Raw genomic sequence first — 14776 nt, 5'->3', positions numbered from 1 at the left:
TAGCAGGCAGCATTCCTGGGCCCGGCTATCAAAGGGGCACACATATTCAAAATGAGTAACCTAAAACCAGGGTCCTGTATCCTTAAAGCCCTTTGTTGTTAATGAGAAGGGAAGGGGCAGGATACATTAGGCAGGAGTGGTCTTGTCAATGGAAGGAGACTACCACCATTTTGTCTCTCTCTGTCTTTCTCTTTCCTGTTTTCTCCACTTTCTCTGGAGCAAAGCACTTTGGGTGTGATTTCAGAAGGGCAAAGTCGACTCTGTTCTAGAGCAGCGAATGGACCACTAATGTAGGCTGGCTTTAGTAGAGTCACCTGGGGACTTTTTTCTTTTAACAAAGTGGTCTCAAACTTATTCTGCAGACACTCTTAAGACATTCTAAAGGTTTGCTCTGAAGCACCTGAGAAGAACTCACTCGACTTCTTTTGGGAAGGTTGCACTGTGCAAAGCCCTCAGCCTGAGGTGATGATGGACGTATCCAAAGTAGAAGAGAGTTCTGCCCCATACCCATTCCCAGGGTGCATTGGAATGACCTTTGTTGTGGACCAGGAATTGACACTCTGCAAAAGAATCTCCTAAAGCTGAGAGAGTGGACCCTGAATGGATCCTCCTATCCTTGAGTCCCTCTGAGTAGGCCTCACAGGAACCTGAGGACCAGACCAGCTGGCACACCCTGTTCTGCCACACCAAAGCAGTTGCACCATGTTCAACATCCCTCAAACGAAAGTGAAGACATCTGCACTGGTTGTTGTGCTCCTTCACCAATTTGAACTAATGCTTGCACGTCAAGCCAGCTTTAAACTGAATTGTGCCTTTGCTGCCCCCATCACCTGCTAGACTTGAATCAACTGCTCCACCATGAGACACAATTCGAATCACATTGAAATGGAATGGCGACACAGCGATAACTCGCTTGCAGTACGCTCCAACTTTCAGAAACACCCGCAGAGGAGCGTGGAGCTGATACAAAGGTCCTATGGAATGCAACTTATTTGGGGCATCCACCAAGAAGAAATATAACAAAACACAACACACCCTACATAAGGACGCCCAGTGCCTTGGGAGAATCTTATGCAAAGAGCAGGGTGGGGTACCTCCAATTTAACAGATATCCACAGCTGAAAAGAATATAAGCAGCAACAAGACCCAGTGCTGCACAATAGCCCTGAAGAAAGTGGTGTAATGATCTCAGTCCACTGAAACCGGGCCACCTATTTGCCCTGATGAAGGCAGTTCATGTAGAGTATTACCTATCCGGCTGATTTATTTGGAGCTGGATACCCTCTCCGCCGAAACGTATACCATATGCAAGGGGGACATTGGCACCAATAAGTACTTCTTCCTTGGGGTCTATGAACTATCTATTGTCAGGCCTACACCTGGCACCAAGACTTCGACTACGGTCCCCCCGTCACGTTGGCACCTGTAATACAAGATGCTTTAGGCACTTGCAATCTGAGATGCTTCATTGAGGCACCTATAATACAGGATACTTTAGGCACTTGCAATCTGAGATGCTTCATTGAAGGCACCTTGGCATCTGTAATACAAGATGCTTTAGGCACTTGCAATCTGAGATGCTTCATTGAGGCACCTATAATACAAGATTCTTTAGGCACTTGCAATCTGAGATGCTTAATTTAGGCACCTATAATACAAGATGCTTTAGACAGCTGCAATCTGAGATGTTTCATTGAAGGCACCTTTAATATAATACAGCATAGTCCTTTGATCTCACTAATTACTTACGCTATGCTACATGATCAAGTATTTTGAACTGTTTTATGTACCAAAGCAAAAACTGTGATTTTTGTATTTCTTTATTTATGTTAAGACCATTTGGATTTGGTTCATATGTAAACTGTCTACAAATGTTTTTTTGTTCATGTTTGAATGTTTTCCTTTTTAATACAAACCACGTTTATTCACAACCTTTATTGTATGTGATTTTTCTTGTTCAACCCTCTTTTTCTCTCTGGACAAACTTATGGGGCAGTAACTTAGAGACTTTACCCATTAGTACCAACAATACCAGGGTTCCCATTCCTAAAATAGAGTTGTTTCATTCACTGACAATTAGTGGGAACAGACCTGGTCAGTAGCAGTACTAACTATTCTGGTCTTTACAATTTGAATCACTGGCAAGGCACATTCGGACTCTGATCAGGGGATAGAACCAGAGCTTTTCCCAGGGTGGCCCTTGAAAGACCCCTTCACCGACCAAACATCAGAACACCCAAGATCGCCCATTCGATGATCGTCGGCTGCTAGCTCAAATTGCTTGAGACAGCCTGGTCTAAATGGAAAGAGATCTTGGGCTGCCCCCAACCTGCACCAACCTTTGACCACACAGAGTGATTGCATGCACCCCTGCTCAACGCCGCTTGCTGCTTGAGCCACACAATCCATTGTGAAGTGAGCCTGATCTACTGGCATCCATGTTTGACAGCGATTTTGACATTGTCAACCCACCCAATATCTGAAACCAGGTACTGTTGACCACAAACTGACCACTTGGTCATCTGGGACCTTAGAGACAGGTTAGGACACCTCAGCACCTTCATTCACCTAAGACATATACTTTTGTGGTTAATGTTTGCCCATCACCCCTGTACTCACACTCAGAGGACTACTTTCATCAGTCTGTTGCTTCCTCTTTGTTCTTCCACAGGTGTGTGTTTTTGTACAGTGTTTTTATTTCATTCTAATGCAGAAGGTGTCTTTAATTAAATTATGTATATTTTTATAGAACCTTTATTGGACATTCCCTTTATTTTGGACTATGTTACTGTGTTGGTTGGACCACTAATGGATCACATGTGCACCCTTCCTTAAGAGTATAGCTTTCCCTCAGCCGACGTTGCCACAAAAGGCAAAGGGGGTATATCTCTTAAATGTCCCTTTTTTACCTTTTATGATTGTGTTGTGTGTTGGTTTGTAGAAGTGTGAAGGCTGAGTGGGCCTTTTTACCCTACTCATCATTGTACTCCTGTGGAACATAATCCAATATGTCACGCCCATCTTGTTTATCTATGCTGGGGGTTTGTTGCTCACTTTCGTTTGTTTTGTGTTGTGCATACTTACATGATTTGTGACTCCAGAACTTCCCCTTGCCTTCTGCCCTCTGCACCTACCTGATCTGGAAATCACCAGGTGTGTGAATCATCAGATACCCTCTTCCTCATGCAACCTTCTCCTACCCCTCACATTTTCAACTTACGGGTCGCGAAGCAATGGTTCCCACAGTTGGTGTGCTACGCACTATTATTAAATGGATAAATATAGTACAACATCAATAGTAATATACTGTTCTTATTTAGAGTTTGATGACAGACACCTCTAACTTCTAAGCACTGTAATAACATATGATATTATTATCCAATTATGAATAGTGCTTAGTTAATTGACCTCAGAAGGGTAAAAGGATAAGTTGGCCAGGCCATGTATTATTCAGATTTGTGATGTGCAGGCTGTCCACATGTCAGACACCAACTTTAGCTGTCCACTAATGGCAAATAAAAGAGTGTTTCTAAATAGGTTATTGCCTTAAGTGCATTTTATTTTAATTCCACTATAGTGTATCAACTATAAAAAGGGTTTATGGTGTGCTTACAGTGACAGTCCAATAACACAGAGATAACCCTATCACAAAATACAATTGCTTGTCTTCATCAACTTCCCTAACCCCACAACACTCCCAACACAAACAACGGCATTATAAGGACACAGAAACAAAAATGGTGTCTTCTGTTTTCTGTTAGTATAGAAGTCTGAAACAGGTGTGCAGCCCTCTATTCTCTGTTAAGCTATTTTAAACGTCCGTCATGAATGCCCAAAACACTCTAGGTAGGCATGTGTCCCTAATGCTAAAACAATTGAGAACACTGAACAAAGAGCATGGACTTAAGTGTGCACTAAAACTGCACGCTCCGTAAGAAGTAACATGAAAAGAGGCGGACACATTTAGTTTAATATATTGCCATAGCGGGGAGGGGGCGTGGATCGTAAATTAACGGTTGTACCATCTCCTCCAGCTCCGCCACAGAAATGCGGAGGCATTTATGCTAGCATGAGATTTTCATGCTGGCGTAAATGCTATGGACTCCTGTGGAACCTGCCTGCTTTTTACACCAGCAACACGCAGGTGCATTCCATTTGAATTCAGTGGATACCCTGCCTGCCATCCGTAAATGGCAGGAGGCTTTTACTTAATTTGCACTGTGAAGTGCAAAGCATAGGCATGGAGGTGATGTACCTCTGTTTTCCACTCCGAAGTGCAAAAGAGGAAAATTGCGCAAAAGAGACAGTGATGGAAGTGGGGGGAAAATAGTAGTGGAGAAAATGTGTTTTTTCATTTGACTGCTGGTGAATTTTATAAATGGACTGGACTGAAAGTAAACATTTTCTATAAATAGGTGGTAGCGACCAAGCATGCATAGCGAGTCAGCCTTAAATAAATGAAAAGGGTTCTGAGGGTTTTCCCCATGAGATTTTTGTTTTGAATAATGGGTTAAACGGTGCATTTTACAACACATTTTCGTTGATAAGATAAGCTACCCAGCTTGCAGCAGGCTGGACCGCACTATCCTTCATCTGGAATTCTTGTCACCATATTTGTGTCTGCCTTGATAAAGACTACGGTCAAAACGCGCGTCGGCTCCCTGTTTCACCCCTATGGCTAATATTTCTAGAATTCTTTTTCACGTGTTATTGAGTACATTAAAAAACATGTACAGTAACAACCTCTGACTGATGTGTCTACATTCTCCACTCACTCACGAACAACTGGTACCAAGACAAACCACACAGAAAGTGGACAACCACGAACTGCCAGCGCCTATTACCAACAAGGCGTTTCACCCCACCCTGTGTGTCCAGATCCTGCAGGAATGGATGAGGAATGGATGACATTAATATTACTGCATTCAAAGGTACTCATTTTTGTTAACCCTAGAAGGATAAAAGTGTGTGCTGGACATATTGAGAGGTTATCCTTTGATTACATAACATTCTATGCAGTCGCCACATTACCCTCTTCTGACCTATTTATTAAGATTACATCCCCCATCCATTACATTCTCTCCCAAAGAATCAACCCCAGAAACTCTCCCTTCTCCCGGCAATCCTCTCTGGAGCAACGCAATGCATGTAGTGTGTTACAAAAAAAAACAAATAAATACATGAAATAAGCATCAGCTGAAATTCCATATCTAAATTTTACACGTACATTACTTTCGACTGTACACGTCCCCAATAAAGTAACAAGACATTCTGGATAAAAGAGGGTGCCCAATAGCTTGCAGTCGGGGGTAGCTCTTAAGTAATGGGCTGCCCTGCTGCAGTGGGGACCATGCAGTGTTTTCCGCTTGCGTGTTGATAAGACTCACATCAGCACATCACGACATCCATTTTCAATGATGCATTCTTTCATTATTTAGGCAAGTACTCTGTTTTGTAGGCTGCTGTCCTTTTAGAACGGGTTATGTGAGAGTGCTATAGGGGTGCAACTAAACTAAAATTTTGGGGCAGGGCTAACCCTTCAAATATTGGAAGAGGCGCTAACTTCAGAGACAGTGAAGGAGTGGCAAACTTACTTATGTATGGGAATCTAACTTCATTACTCATTGTAATGAAACTATTCTATTGCAGCTTCAATGTTATAATCAGTTAACTCTCTGCTTTAAGTCTGAAAACACCCACTTCTTGCATATCCTGAAGGTCCTAGAAAGTGTGAGAATGGCAGAAGGTGTGCAATGAAAGACTCAATATCACAGCATAGCAGGACATAGCAGAGTGTGGGGAAGTACTCTAGACAGACTAAGCAACTTCAGTGGCTGGGAGCAACAGGGGAGAAAATGGTATGTTGGTTCAACCACAGTGCACTGATTGGCTGGTGAGACTATGTCTACCTGTCAAATCAAGTGATACGAGACTGGGTGAGGGCCAGTGCAGCAATGATGCAATTCTACATATCAGTATTTGAGCCACTAGCAGAGGATACACCAATGTGTCCCTACACTTATTAAAACTGTTCTATTGTAAGGGTGTAAACATAATCATGTATACGCACTCCAATTTTTGCAGTTGAAGTCAGGGTGAGATTACATTATTTGCCCAGGATCACACACTTACGCTAAAAAGTGAACCTGGTATTTTAACCCACTCTGCAATCTGAGCACAACCAAATTCTTCCACGCTTTATTTGGAACACATATTTAGGTTTTGGGTGTCAAGACATACAATAATACTGCCCTATAGAGTTTACTTGCAAAATTCACAAATTGCATAGTAAAGCATCATGACAACATGTGAATCCTTATAGCAGCATGTTAGGCCAAAATAATATCAGTGTTCCTTTATTTTCCACATCCTAAATGGAAATCTATAAGATGCAAAAGGCAAAATATCTATTTGCCCACTTTATTTTCAGCGCTTTAAGACACACTCACAATAAAATAAGTTGTGTCATAAACTCACTTAGGTTTGGAGATTTGTCACAAACCTCCAGCGTGTTATTATGCATGGTTTTAAGAACATTCAACTAAGGACATCAAAGCAAACTTTACTTTTTAGCATATCCAGCTATTATACGTTATGGACGTGAACACATTTTCAAAGGGTGCTTTACTGTGTTGCTCTCTTTAACAGTCACAGATTTGCAAGGTGACTGGTGATCTTTCAGTTGGAAATTCACAATCATGCATGAAATAGGCTATGCTGCTGATGACAAAAGGAACGTGTTGTCGAGCTCATTTTGGCACTGGCTGCAGAGCCAGGGACGAAGCCTGTGTGTCTCTGTCGGGTCTGTGAGTGTGACTCTGGGAAACGGGTAGAGCAATTAAATGCAGCAGCAGCCAGGCTGCCGTAAAAATATGCTCGGGCCGGAAGAGAGGGGCGGCAATGAACCGCCCCTTTCTCCCAACCCACTAGTCTGGCCCTGACCTACCACCCGCATTGCCTGCAGTAAAGATATGCTCAGGTTGAGAGAGAGGGACGGCACTGAGCTGTCCCTCTCTCCCGACCCACTTATAGACTCGCCGACCTCCGGCATTACCTCCCTGGCTGCTGGCAGCGGCAGCAGGTAAAAAAGTAATTTTAGGCCTGGCAGCTCAACAAGCTGGCGCCTCAGTCCAACAATAGTGTTGAGGCTGGGTCACTGCTGCTTGGCCCATGCTTGCGTATTGTGAGGGCACGTGCAGAAATGAATGGCACTGCTGCTCAATGCGCAGGCGAGGGCCAAGGCTCAGCCATCCAGTCTACTGCAGCCTGCATCGGACAGTGCAGTGCTGCGAATCGATTGACTTCTCATGTAACTATACTTTTACTGTAAAAAAGAAGCGCTCTGGTGCGGTTTCTTTTTTCAATAAAAGTATAGGAATGGTAAATTAGAAAAAAAAGTAGAGGGGCACCGCTCCCATCCGCTCCCCCTCATTCCGATCACTGGCTAAGGCAACAAGTGCATGGCGGCAGTGAGTCAGGGAGGCAGTAAATTGCAGCTCTCCTTCCTGCCTTGAACCGATGCCAGCCCATCCTCTCTCCCTGGATTGGCGGGCCGTGCTCTGATCATGGTGACTGCTCTGGTTGATGTGTTGCGCTATACTGAGTGGTGGACGCCGGCCATTCTGCAGAATAAAGCAAAAAACGCCACTTGGATGAGCAAGCTCCCGGGAAGAAGGTGCTGTATATAGAAGCGGAGTCAGGGGAAGTAGGGGTGTGGCGGGTGAACGCCCTGTCTCTTGTACGTTGGTCGGTCTGAAATGTGTCATCGTGTTCTCCAGGTACATTTCAAGAATGTAGCCTTCCAAAATGAGAGAGGAGATTCAACACAAGAGATCTTCCATCACACACGTTTTACGAACAATACTGTGTCATTTCCATCTGCAAAGAAAATACAGCAACTCAAGGTGTGCGTTTTATGACCTAGTTTCAGGTTTTTCAGCTAGAGGCAGAGAAATGACTGGTGATTTACTACTGCCTGTAGCCGACGCAATTCAAGCACAATGGTTCCTTTAATACAAAAATGCATCTGTGGATGTGTGTGCGCGTGTGTATGTGCGTGGGTTTGTATGTTGTTTGTGTGGGAGTGCGTCATGCATGGCATGTGTGGTGTGTTTGTGTGTGCTAATGTGTGCCTGTGTGTTTGTGCATGTGTGTGTGAGCATGTGTGTGTGTGTGGGGGGGTGTCTACATGTGCATGCGTGAGTGTGAGTGTGTGGTATATGTGTCTGGTTTTTGTGTGGGGGTGTTTATGATGTGGTGTGTGTGTGTGTGTGTGTGTGTGTGAGTGTGTGTGTGTGTGTGTGTGTGTTTGCATGAGTGAGTGTGTGTTTTTGTGTGGGGCATGTATGGGGTGTGTTGTGTGTGTGTATGCTTATGTGTGGCTGTGTTTGTTTGTGTGTGTGTGTGAGCATGTGTGTGTGTGTCCCTGCACATGCTTATGAGAGTGTGGTGTGTGTGTCTTGTTTTTGTGCCGGGGTATGCACGGTGTGATGTGTGTGTGTGTGTTTGTATGTGTGCAACTTTGTGTGTGTGTGCATACGTGAGTGTGTGAGTGTGGTCTGCTTGCTGACCACCCTTTTCTCATTGGTCGTTTTATCAAGTCTCTGACCGCAATTGACATGCCATTGCTGTATATTAATGAGCACATCAATTGCTGTTCGTACATTTAGCGCATTTTCTGTTCATTTCAATACAAGATGTGATTAACAATTAAGCTCAGCTTCGTGATGTCAAATGCACAAATGCAAAAGGAGGCGATACCAATGCATGTACTTTCATGGAAATAAATCACATTGCAACCCTTTCCTTCTTGGCAACTTGGGAATGCAGGGGTTCCGATGCTGAGTCATCGGGCTGTGCTTTCAGAAGGGCTAACGGATAAGATATCATTTAAGAATGAGCTATGGAGGAGGAGGAGGAGAAGAAGAAGAGGAAGAAGGGGAGAAGACGCACTTAGCATCTGAAGTCGCTGAGATAAAAGGTGTCACTAGCGTGGAGTATGTTAGCAGTCCATGCTGAGCTTGTGCTAGGCAGCTAATTTTTCAGCTGGGAGACTCTAGTCAGAACGGCATATTTACTGCCTTCAGCAGTCAGCATCACTATTTTCAACTATATACAGTACATGTTCCAGCAAACAGGATGGTCCACTTCTAAAAAATGCGTCACTTGCCTCGGCGGATCTGCATGTTTGGACGTCAGATTTAAAAAGTGTATACCATTATTTTGATGGATATCTCAAGCATAGAACTCAAAACGGGAAGTGGAACTCTAATCTTTTTTAGGTGAACACCACGGACCAGATTCAAAGAAATATGCGGAGAAATCCAGCAAGGGCTGCGCACTGAGAAGGACACTGCGCGAGCCTGCGTGCAGAAAGAAATATGCGTGCCCTGCGTATTCATGGTATTTACAGAGCAAACAAATCATATCCGTTAGTCGTGCCTGGCAACGCCCCTGACACGCCCACACGCAAAGCATGAACTGCCAGAACGCTTTGCACGCTTCCTTTGGTGTGAATACACACTCCCTTCAAACCATGGGTGGGGTCCCCCGTAAGCAGGCATGCAACTCGGGGACCCTGCGTGGGGTCCCCCGTAACTGTATCCAGCACCCTGAAAAACATGTATTTAAAAAATTGTAACTCTGCAATAACTCGGAAATCTGAATAAGAAAACCTGTAAAACTTTCCTGCACGCCGCTACTCTGCTTACGTGCAGCCCTAAATTACATCAGAACCCCGATTGAGTACACGCACTCCAAAATTCGACATGCAACCTCAACTGTGCGCTGTGAATCCTACACACAATTGTGCTTACGCCTGCCTTCGGGTGGCAGATCATATGAAGTACTTATGTGGCCATTTCCCAGCCGAGACGTTGCACAAGGGAATCCATAAATAAGTCTTGTGCCGCGCAATAGTGGGCGTGCGAGGGACTGCCTGCAGGCCGTCCCTCGGAATGCCCAATTTTTTGCAAGTTCTTCCCCATTTTTGGTGTTCTACCCCTTTCCCGGCCCTCTGTGCAGGACACACCCACTCTATGCTTTGAGTCTCGCGCAAGGCCCTCGACTGCTCAAAACAGACGTGCCGATCCAGCGCGAACTCCACGCAACTCCACGAAACGAACTGCGCATTTGATTCCATGAATTGACGAAGGCAGATTTGATTGCAGTAATGCACAAAAGTACCCTATTTTCTGCACAGATTATTACGTGAATCGGGCCCCGTCTGTTTTTAGTTGAGCGCCATTTCAAGTGAAACACATCAGTGACACCGATTACATACTTTTGCCTGCTCAAATATGTGCATTTTGACAAAGCTTTCAAGCATTGGATTGTTCAAGTCCATAGCATGCCCAACAAGAAAATTCCATGCAGTAAGCAATCGTTCCTAGCAAACTCCTATGGTGTTTGCATTAGTAAAAGGCCATGGATGCCCACTTGCAGTAGTCAAAAAGTAGTTATGGTGTGACTTTCCATCTCATTAGTGGTAGTAAGGAAAGGTTGTGTCTACGCCCCATTAGAGCTCGTCGGGGTGGTATTGCATAGTCCAGGCAACCGCGGAAATACAACTAAAAGACATGGATGATCATACTGATCCAATCATGATGCAAGGCAAGCCATAAAGTGGAAGGCGTCTGTTCCCACGTTTTCCTCCGCATGTATTTTCCTTGGGGTATTTATTGAGAACGAACCCAGCTTAGGAATGGACATTGGTTGGGGTCGCAGGTGTACTGAGGAGGTAACCACATGTATAAGAGGCATACCGTGTTTGGTGACATGGAATCGTTAACATGTGCAGTCAGTGGTGAACATGTAACAGTGCTGAGGGGCGGTGCGGAGAATGAAGGACGGACTCTAAAGGGTGGGAGCCCGGAAGGATTCTTATCCGGCAAGGTTTGGGGGGGGGGTCCCTTTCACGCTGTGAAGGAGCTGCTCTTTGACTTTGGATTTGCATATGAAAGGTTACAGAGTGCACTCCCTTCTCATTCCGGCAAAGGTCAGACACAACAGCAGAAGCAATGCATTTGTCTGGTGGATTTGTGATGTGTTGGATGTCTTTTGGTGAGGTGCAGGGGAGTCCACCTGATGATTTTCACGTTTGATTTGCCCGAGTTTCTCCCCTGTCGCAGGATGCAGTCTTGACGACTCTCCAGCATGTGGTGAGCACTCCAAGTGAAACACATTCCTCACTCCAGAAGCCGTCTGCTTCGCCTGCCACATTAGAGCGTAGCTGGAGTGACCTGTGTGTTATTATGTGCTATGAGATGTGGTGGTAAAGCATAGGAGTGAGATAGCTGATGGCATACCACTGTGTGATATGCATGGCATCTGAACGTAGGTTATGATGTGTTATTCTATCTGCTGTATGATGTGCATGGCATCTGATCGTAGGTTATGATATGGTATTCTATGTGCTGTATGATGTGCATGGCATCTGATCGTAGGTTATGATATGGTATTCTATGTGCTGTATGATGTGCATGGCATCTGATCGTGTGCTATGATGTGTCATGCTATGTACTGTATGATATGCATGGCATCTGATCATATGCTATGGTGTGATATGCTATGTACTGTATGGTCAGCATAGTCGTATGCTATGTGTTATGCTATGTGCTGTATGGTATTCATGGCATCTGATCGTATGCTATGATGTTTTATGCTATGTACTGTATGATATGCATGGCATCTGATCATATGCTATGGTGTGATATGCTATGTACTGTATGGTCACCATAGTCGTATGCTATGTGTTATTCTATGTACTATATGATATGCATGGCATCTGATCGTATGCTATGATGTGTTATGCTATGTACTGTATGGTCAGCATGGCATCCCATCCTATGCTATGTTATATCACCCTCTGGTGCCTGACCGCGAAGTCCGCCAGGCGTGTTGCTGTCATAGTGGAGTGTATCACATGGTGGTGCTATTGTGACTGGGGAGCCTTCCAGTCTTCTTTTCTTCCGGACAGTGTTCCAGCGGCGCTTCCTTTGAGGCGGGCATTCCGCCCCAGCCATCTGCGGTATTCGCGGACACTTCCATCCTCACTGTTCGGGGCAGAATAAGCCTCTATCGGTTTATGCTGCACACGGAGCCGCTCCTTGAGCGACAGATCCTTGGATCCGCACTTGACTGTTCCTCGGCGCCTCCTCCGCGCCGGATACAGAGAAGCTTCCATGTCTTCAATTGGAAGAGTGACCTCGACTGATTTGGCGGTGTGTTGTGTTTGCCACATTTTGTGTTGTACGCCGGTTACCGCCGCCTTCCCCTTCATTAAACATACACATAGGTGAAGTTCCCCACCGCCCCTGTTCCGCTGGATCGGTTACCGCTACTCGCATCCTTAGGTTTGAGTGAGATAGGCTAGAGGGACTATTCTCATTCTGAGAAAAGGACCTTGATATCCAACTGTCCTTTGGGGCATTTGCGGGAATGAGCTTGTGGACGGAGGCACAGGCAGATGCTCCATGCTGCGTCTGCATGTCAGGGTGGCGCTGCCAGTCACGGCGGCCGATGAGGGCTTCATTCGATTCAACGGGAATGAGAGGTAGCGGGAAAGTTCGGTTTCTCGCTTTGCTCCATAGAGGAGGGGGCAGCGCACTTACTGAGCTGCGCTATCGAAAGCGCCTGCAAGTGCGTGCAAGTGCTCCCACGAGAGCCAAGCACGGAGACCCGCGTCTCCTGCACACTAGTTTCCGCCAACTTTACAGTCTATGTCCTGGATGCCCCGCAACAGCAAAGCACGACCAATCAGAAAGCAAACAACACACCCCCGCCAGCATTACCTTCATGGGTCAGAGAAAGGACGCACGTTCATCTGAAAATCCTAGCATACACACGCACCGACGGTCTTTCGTGTTGAAAATGTTATTCAGTTAATTTCAGAAAATGACAACAATATTTAAAAATGTCCCACGAAGCAATCACTCGAAATGTATTGATGTAGTTATTTCTTTATTTATGTATTTATTTATTTATTTGTGAATCTGTTTAGTGTGCCTATTGCGCTTTCATAAAGCATGCGGCATCACACTCTTTCTGTCATGTTTTGTCTGTGGGGGTGATTTTTCAAAAATATAACATCAACTCTCCCCATGCCATGTCCCCTGCCCTGGCACCTCGGTGAGTGAACTGTTGACGCGGGTTCGAGTCATCGCCTAGAAGCAGTTAGTGGACAGCCTGGCTGTCACCAGAACTCCGCGAATGCCTCGAAGGCTACCCACCGCGGTGCCCGGTACCCACCGCGGTGCCCGGGCCAGCGCTGCTCGCTACACCCAGCGCCAGCGTTACAGGAACGCGCACAGACATGTCCTCGCAAGTTCGTGAAATGGTCGCGGGGCAGGACGCCTTCGAATAATTATCTTTCTTAATTCAGTCATCAGCGCCTGACAACCAGGAGGATAAAGTGCAGAACCATGCAAAAAGTGCAATCGTGGGAAGACATGCGACTATCACTCCCTGTGACTCCTACTCTCTTACGCACCCATACCTGCACGTACCTACCGAATATGCAGTTGCAATGCGAACTAACTTCAAGCAGAAGTACTTACGGCTATTCGCTGCCACCCTGCTGCCCCAGCCGAAGGCAGAAAGCAGAATTAGCAGCCCGGAGTAGGTGCTGCTGCCCCGGCCCATGTTCTCCTGCGATGGATAGCACTGTAGCGGGTGCGGGGGAGCAGCTACTCGCACTTCTGCCTGTTCTTGAGACTCGCCCCTTCCTCCTTGCTGTGAACGAGCCTCCAGCTGCCAGACACCTCCTTTAGAAGCGCGCTGCTTCACTCCGCAGGTGCATGCACACACCTCCCGAATCAGCGCGTCTCCCTAACAACAGCGGCCGGCCCGGATGCTGCAGCAGCAGCAGCAGCAGCGAGAGTCCCTCCTCCAGTTTCAGAGACTCATCTGGGCTGAAGCGCGCGCAGGCTCCAGCATCAGCCTGCTTGCCCAGGCTTCCCGTCCGCTGTGTGCCCCGCGCACCCCTGGCGGTGACAGGTGGAACACGTGACTCCGCCTGCAGGCTCAGACAATGGGCAGCGTGCGTTGCCGGCACACGTGCATCAGCAGCAGGTACTCCCCGGCGCCCGGCCCTGCGAGGGCAACTTGTCCTGCGCCGGGTTACCAGTGCCACAGTAACGCCCCAGCGCCCTGGCACAAGCACAGCCTCGGCATGTCAGTGTACTCTGCCCCCGCCCAGGTAAAAGAAGGCAGACAGAGGGCGCGGGGTGCGATGATACAGGTAAATGCGCGCCTTAAAACCAAACGTGCACATGTCCATACCAGGCGATATTCCCCGCAAAGCGACACACAAGGCGAAGCAAGTACTCGGGTGTAAATGAGTGGGGTACGACGCTAAAATGCCGCCATGTGCTAGGGGAAAGCACGTCACAGTTATTGATTGCAATGTTGATCATTAATCATTGGTGAATTCCGTGTTCTCAGCCTGATTTACGAGAACAGATTCCTGTCCCCAAACGGCATTATATGTGTATAGCACCGAACTCAAAACTGCCATTGTCATGGGTTCAAGCACTATAGATGGTTGGAGAGTCTGACACAAATAGCACAGTGTATCACGGGAGAAACACTGCGCACGATACTGCACCTTTGATTGCAGGCAGACGACCAATTATAGTAGAGATGGCAAGTGCTTTAAGATCTCATAGTTTCATTTATTGGGTGCACAGTGCGAGTAATTACTGGCCCGTCCGTGTAAAAAAAAAATGAAAGAGAAATACACCTATTTGCGAATGACACTCTCCTAGTGCAAAGCGCG

At 46.3% G+C, this 14776-nt stretch overlaps 1 protein-coding gene across 1 annotated transcript in view; it reads right to left on the bottom strand.

Annotated features, from left to right (window-relative positions):
* Positions 1-14133, bottom strand: part of LOC138510185 (contactin-associated protein-like 4) — a 2554874-nt gene extending 2540741 nt beyond the window's left edge. Inside the window, exon 1 of the mRNA XM_069625670.1 lies at positions 13557-14133. Within this exon, the coding sequence (XP_069481771.1) occupies positions 13557-13641 (85 nt within the window). The 5' untranslated portion in view covers positions 13642-14133. The remainder of the gene's footprint in view (positions 1-13556) is intronic.
* Between the last annotated feature and the right edge of the window lie 643 nt (positions 14134-14776).

Source organism: Ambystoma mexicanum, chromosome 6p, assembly GCF_040938575.1.
Source record: "Ambystoma mexicanum isolate Mex_15411 chromosome 6p, UKY_AmexF1_1, whole genome shotgun sequence".
NCBI classification, from domain to species: Eukaryota; Metazoa; Chordata; class Amphibia; order Caudata; family Ambystomatidae; genus Ambystoma; species Ambystoma mexicanum.
Note: the sequence above shows the minus strand (reverse complement) of the source record. Positions and strands in the feature narration are given on the sequence as shown.